The 7,091-nt window shown below is 34.8% G+C and overlaps 1 protein-coding gene across 1 annotated transcript; it reads right to left on the minus strand.

Annotated features, from left to right (window-relative positions):
- Positions 1-232: 232 nt before the first annotated feature.
- On the minus strand, positions 233-6,847 carry LOC130010486 (gastrula zinc finger protein XlCGF57.1-like). The gene is made up of 2 exons (XM_056100363.1): positions 6,777-6,847; positions 233-2,204 (listed from the first exon to the last, which is right to left on the minus strand). Exons 1-2 carry the CDS (start codon positions 6,777-6,779, stop codon positions 780-782), a joined length of 1,428 nt encoding a protein of 475 aa, XP_055956338.1. The 5' UTR covers positions 6,780-6,847; the 3' UTR covers positions 233-779.
- Between the last annotated feature and the right edge of the window lie 244 nt (positions 6,848-7,091).

Below are 7,091 nucleotides of genomic sequence, written 5' to 3' on the forward strand. Positions count from 1 at the left end.
GGAGAATGTTGTGCTTAGCACCTGGATACAAGATGCACTGAGCTATATGCCTGGAAACAAATATGGCAAAATTGTCATTTCCCATCTGATGACCTAGTGAGGTGGTTCTGGGCTTGTCAAGTTCATAAACCTCTAAATAATATTTTATATAACAATTTAAGCCAAAACAAAGACCTACAATAGGCAGATTTAGCTCTTACATTTAAATAAACCATAAACAACTCTTGTGACAACATGTGTTTTATTTCACAGAATCAAGACTTGAATACTGAACATTTACATCTCTACCACTTCCTACGGTTGTCGAGACTTTTAGAAGAATTTCAGACAATTCAATTAATAACTGTCGATCGCACAGACTTTTACTTTTCAATTCTGTCAATATCGTCCACTGTCTCCGCCCTCCCTCCCACAATACCATTTGGATTATTTATACTCAAACATCAGAACACTGAACTTCTTCCTATACACTGAGCTTTTTGCCAACTCTCAGGCATGTAAAATAACCCTGGCCAGTTGGAATTAGATATTAGATACATGATACAGACATAGTCCCGATTTCCAGGCAAGCTAACCCTCATACATATGTAGCACGCTGCAGGACGTAAGCCCAACTTCATTTAAGCCTAGTCAGAGCAAGACAGTAGGATGCTACACCACATTTCATTTCTTTAATGAGAAAATGACATACAAATGCTGAGGTCTGAAATGATGGCGTAGATGGCAACTCTCAGAAAATTATTCACCACAAAACATCACATGCCATAAATTTTAAAATGTCATATTTTTGTGTGAATTTTTATGTGTTTTTGTAGATGACATTTATATGAAAATGATTTACCACAAATATCACATTCAAAAGTGTCTTTTTTTGTATGGCTATTCATGTGTATTTTTAAATGAGAATTCAGGGCATATGATTTACTACAGAAATTACATTTATAAAGTTTTTCACCAGTGTGAATTCTCCTGTGCTTGTTTAGCTCACCCTTACATAAAAATGTTTTCGTACAAAATTCACATATAAAAGGTCTCACTCCTGTATGAATTTTCATGTGTGCCGTCTGACTATTTCTTCGACTAAATGATTTACTACAAAAATTACATTTATATGGTTTTTCACCTGTGTGAGTCCTCATGTGTCTCACAATTTCTGATTTCTGACAAAATGATTTACCACAAACATGACATACAACAACTCTCTCTTTAGTATGTGTTTTCATATGTTGCTGTAGACCACCATTCTGGGTAAATGATTTACCACAAACATCACATCTATAAGGTTTTTCACCTGTATGAATTCTCAGGTGTTTCTGTAGGTTTCCATGGTGTGTGAATGATTTACCACAAACATCACACGTAAAAGGTTTTACACCTGTATGAGTTCTGATGTGTGTTTGTAGATCACTACTCCTGGTGAATGATTTACTACAAACATCACATTTATATGGTCTTTTAATACCCATCTGATCTTGAAACTTATCACCATCTTTAAATTGTCCTGAAATCTGTTCTGTTTGGTCGTTGGTCTCCTCGACTTTAAGATGTATTTCACAGTGTTTCTCTAAATCAGTGTCAGATTTAAATTCTTCATCACACAAATTACACTGATAGCATGTTTCATTATCATCAGTTTTCTCTTCTTTAACATGACAATATTCATCTACATCATCAGTTTTCTCTTCTTTAACATGACAATATTCATCTACATCATCTGTTTTCCCTTCTTTAACATGACAATATTCATCTACATCATCAGTTTTCTCTTCTTTAACATGACAATATTCATCTACATCATCAGTTTTCCCTTCTTTAACATGACAATATTCATCTACATCATCAGTTTTCTCTTCTTTAACATGACAATATTCATCTACATCATCTGTTTTCTCTTCTTTAACATGACAATATTCACCTACATCATCTGTTTTCTCTTCTTTAACATGACAATATTCGTCTACATCATCAATTTTCTCTTCTTTAACATGACAATATCCATCTACATCATCAGTTGTCTCTTCTTTAACATGACAATATTCATCTACATTATCAATTTTCTCTTCTTTAACATAAAAATATTCATCTATATCATCAGTTTTCTCTTCTTTAACATGTATTTTGGTGTGATGATCTAAATCATCATATTGTTGAAAAATCTCACCACATACAACACATTGATGAAATGTTTTAACATTATTAGTTTCCTGTAATATATAAAAGTTATAACATCATTAGTTTCCTGTAATATATAAAAGTTATAACACCATTAGTTTCCTATAATATACAAAAGTTCTAACATCTTTATAACATTATTAGTTTCCTGTAATATATAATAGGTATACCATCATTAGTATCCTGTCATGTATAAAAGGTATAACACCATCAGTTAATTAAAAACATAATTATTGCTTGACCCCTATAGTGTTACATACCATTATTGCTTAACCCCTATAGTATTACACACCATTATTGCTTATAACAAATTTGAGAATACTGTGATGGTACTTTGAAACAAATTAGATGAATAACAATAAAGATAGGTTGCTAAGTCGTCCGGGCAGTTAACAAGGATTGCCACATATAAATGGGGCTCTTTGCACAGTAATGGGACATATTACTGCCAATAGGAAGATTTTAAAAAATGTAATAATATGCCATTTAGGTATCTATTTTAATTCATACAAAGGGATTATTTTATGAATTTGAAAGTCATATATTGGGATAGCTTAGTGGGTTTGCTCCTTCATATGAGTGTTTACGTAATAATACCCCGAGGTAGCAATAAAGAACCAGAGAGAGAGAGAAATGGGGTTTAACGTCCACTCGACACAAACTAGGTCATTTCGGGACTAACATATGGTTTAATTTTATTTCAATAATTCACTTGCGCGTAGGGGTCTTTAGCAGTGGGAGGAAACCGGAGGACCCGGAGAAAACCCACGAAGTTGGACAGGCGAAACTCCTCCTTGTCACGTAAAACCGGGGATTCGAAACCACGCCAGTTGACTCAATGACAGGTCTTATGATACAGTACGCACGTGCTAACCATTCGGCCATCCAACCCCCCAATAAAGAACCACAGATATTGCATGATAATTAATGACCCTTTGAGGTTTAGAAATGTGTGTCTGACTTTTTTAAGATAATAGTATGTCATTTCAACCTTATAATAACTTTCAATGGACTGTTTATTCCCATTAATTTTTAAATTATAGATGAATTATCAATTGGCATAACTAGGCATGGAAAATATCAATTGTTATATCTTTACAAAATTTATTTTCTTGATTTAATTATTTACAATAATTTGTATTTAATCTGTGAATTATATATTACACAAACAAATAACAAAATAATCTGTTGTGGAGCTTTGACATTTTGTGACCACAAAAATAACATGGAAAAGAGTCCTAGATACACAATACCACACTGATCAGCAGTGAATATTCGCTTGGCCACTACAACCACTGATAAGGATGCCATCGATGTGACTTAATGAGTCCCAAATAGTAACTTTATTCCTCCGACAAATAAAATTCTAAAACATTCTTTTTAGGTATAAGAAAAATAAATAAAGATGTTTGAAGTATTTGTAGGTACAAATTATTTCCTATTTGTAGGTACAAATTATTTCCTATTTGTAGGTACAAATTATTTCCTATTTGTAGGTACAAATTATTTCCTATTTGTAGGTACAAATTATTTCCTATTTGTAGGTACAAATTATTTCCTATTTGTAGGTACAAATAATGGGTATTAAAATGAGTAAAAGGCTTCATTCTGTTCAAACCAGTTACTTTTTTTGTAAACAATGCACGCGTCATTGAATAGATCGATGTAAGACATACTGTATGCCTAATTCTAACAAATTTTATCAATGTAAATGGACTTATTGTTAAATATCAACGCTTAGACACCTTATAAAATGTTGAGCGTTACATTGTCGTCTCGGATAGAAAATGGGAAAAAAATATTATTTATTTTTATAGTCCTAAGAGATTGTTGTGTTGTTCTAATTCAGCACTTAATCAAACGATTACATGTCATTTGGGACTCACGTCATTTGGGACTCGCGTCATTTGGGACTCAAAAAAATATGACCACGACATTTGGGACTCGGGTAAACGACGTTTGGGACTTTGGTATACGTCATTTTGGGACGCGGGTATACGACGTTTGGGACTCGGGATAATTTATTAGAAATAGGCCAATTCAAAACATGAAAGAAAATATTTATTAACATGAAAAACGTGGTTAGTAAAAGGCTCAACCAAACGATAAAACATTAGTTGCACTTACGGTTCTTTGATAATCATCGTTTCTCATAAAAGTTATATATTTATTTAAAACGAATAATATGCTGATGAATTTATTTGAAAATGACCTACACAAAAAACAAAATAAATATTTAAACGACATGCACTCTTTTTTACAAGCCCCTAGAAATTGTTAACGATAATCCGTGAGCTGCACGTTGACATGCTTGTCGTAGATGGCAATACTAATTTGATAAATTAGTGCGAACAACAAAAGTTTTTTGTGGAAAATGGCAACGATCAAAGCGGGATAATTAAAGCTGATTAACCTATAATCCCGATGTTATTGCAGCATGTTCAAAGAAACCTAACGGTTCTTTGGTGGATGAGGAAAAACGTGAGTTGTCAATCATCGAGAATGGCGTTTGTGTGTTGATTGCAGTTATACCGTTTCATGAAAAAATATTAGCAGTGGTCGGTCAATCAAGTTCGTTTACTATTTGATAAAAGAAAAACAATGAAGTATTACTAAATATACACAAATTTTCAACAATATATTATTGTCAAGTTTTATACTTGCAGATGTGGGGGTTTCGTAGGTGATAAGCGTTGAGATAAACTTTGACACGCCTTATTCTTGCCCATATATGGAAATGGCTTATATAATCGACTATTTATTACGTCAAACTTGAATTGCCGGTCATACCACATGGAAATTCTAGAGAAACCCGCCATTTTGTTGAATGGCTGGAGATGGATAGTTCGGAGCTTCTGATTGGATAGCGTGGGTCAAGTCAGCCAATGGCAGAGCGGGTTCTGAATTGTGATTAAAATCCGTGTCAAGGTTCATGCACATGCATTCTACAGTACAGAGCGTATAGATATTGTATATAAGGCCACTTAAAGTCAGTCTTAGTCGAATGGTCGGGGGGTGCGAACCTCAGCTGGAATATTCTTTATTTCACTCTGTGGTAAGCATCTCAAGGGGAGACTTTGTCTTCGGTGATCAGCAAGTTCCGCAGGAATAACCCATTATTCCGCTCGGGGCGGGTTCGATCTCCGGGGTAGAGTTTTGCCTTTAGTCCTTAAGGCTAAGACGGGCGTCCCAACTATAGGGAAATTGTTGGTTTATGGGTAGAATTTTGAGTTACTAGTTATTTCACGGGTTCCGTTTGGGTGACGTTAGATTCGTTGTCTTCTTCTGTGCGAATGTTATATGTTCGGGCTGAGGCAGGCATAAAGTTGTGATGTATATATATTTATTAGTAGAATTGTGAGTTACTCGTTATTGTAAGGGTTCCGTTGAGTTGATATAAGATTTGTTTGCTGAGGCTGAGGCAGGCAAAAGTTATGATATTTATGATTTATTGTAAAGTTGCGAGTGTTTAATTATTTAAGGCTTCCGTTTGGGTGATGTAAGATTTGTGACGACCCTCTGGATGAATATTATTAATTCAGACTGAGGCAGGCGTCAATTTTTGTCAATATCCTTCCTAAGTTTTCATTCAATCGGCCGTTTTCATTCGGAAGGTATAGAACTTTGTGTAGACGGGACGCTCAGTTTTTTGTTTGATAAAGAGACATAGTTGATGAACTTGGCAGAGTTCTTTTATTTCAGCTGGTTCACCATTGGAGGGAAGAAGACCAACAGTTACGAACGCGCGTTTCGGTCTTCAGTTTTTGTATTTTCCGAAATAAAACTTTGAAACTTTATAAATGTGTTCTCTTTTCCTTCGGTTCATGCGAGAAACCTGACATCCTGTATAGAGACCTGGACTTCCGGTTTGCATAAGAGTCGGTCACTTCCACCGCTCGAGTGCAAATCGATAACACCCCGTCCTGTTACACAGATAAAACAAAACGAAGGAGAAGTTTTATACTCGCAGATAAAACAAAACAAAGGAGAACTAGCAGTGTTAATCGCGGTCTCAAGAATCGCCGATCAACTAAATAAAACGAAAGACAACTAAGACAGCTGTTACTATATATCTCATAAATAAATAGTCCCAACTGTCGTTTATATTCACAATATTGAGTCCCAAATGTCGTTTGTGTTGAGTCCCAATTGACGCCAATTCAAGTCCCAAACGTCGTCAACTGAGTCCCAAATGTCGTTTATGTTGAGTCCCAAATGACATGAGTCCCAAATGACGTTATACCAATCAAACATACACTAAAATTATGTTGGAAATCTGAGTCAAAACTACTCAATATTTTGAGTTGAAATATGGAGACAAGGTACATGTAAATACACCATTCCTCTATATTTTGGCGCTTAAATGTCTTACATACTCAGACTTTTATTTTTGAGACTCTGTTCAAATCGGGATAGTCCCTTAATAAGTTTGTAATGTTGTCCTTGGTGAAAAAAACCACTACGAGTGTATTGGTTTGAACGCCAAGAACAAGAATACCAGTTATTTTTTTGTATCATATCGACAATGAGTCATCTATATGACAGGACGATAACCATGAGACAAGGGTCATATTTTGTACAAAATGCTCCCAAAATACACTCACCATTATCCTGTTTTCAATATTTGGTGAAATTAAATCAGACTGAAGCGGCCTTCCTTCTTTGCCAAAACTCATTTCCGGTATTACAGTTTAATGGTTGTATATTTATTTTAGCCGTAGATGTATCCAACGCGATCAACTCACAATTTAAATAATTTCATTAAGCTAAATAAGTATTGTATTTGTTTAAATACAACCTCCAGTAATACAGGATGAAAATGATCGAGGCTATAGGCAGGGATATGGGCTAGACCTTCAGTAACGTAGACTGGAATTATCAAGGTTTATAGGCAGGGATATAGGTTACACATTCAGCAG

The sequence above is a fragment of the Patella vulgata genome, chromosome 1 (assembly GCF_932274485.2).
Source record: "Patella vulgata chromosome 1, xgPatVulg1.2, whole genome shotgun sequence".
NCBI classification, from domain to species: Eukaryota; Metazoa; Mollusca; class Gastropoda; family Patellidae; genus Patella; species Patella vulgata.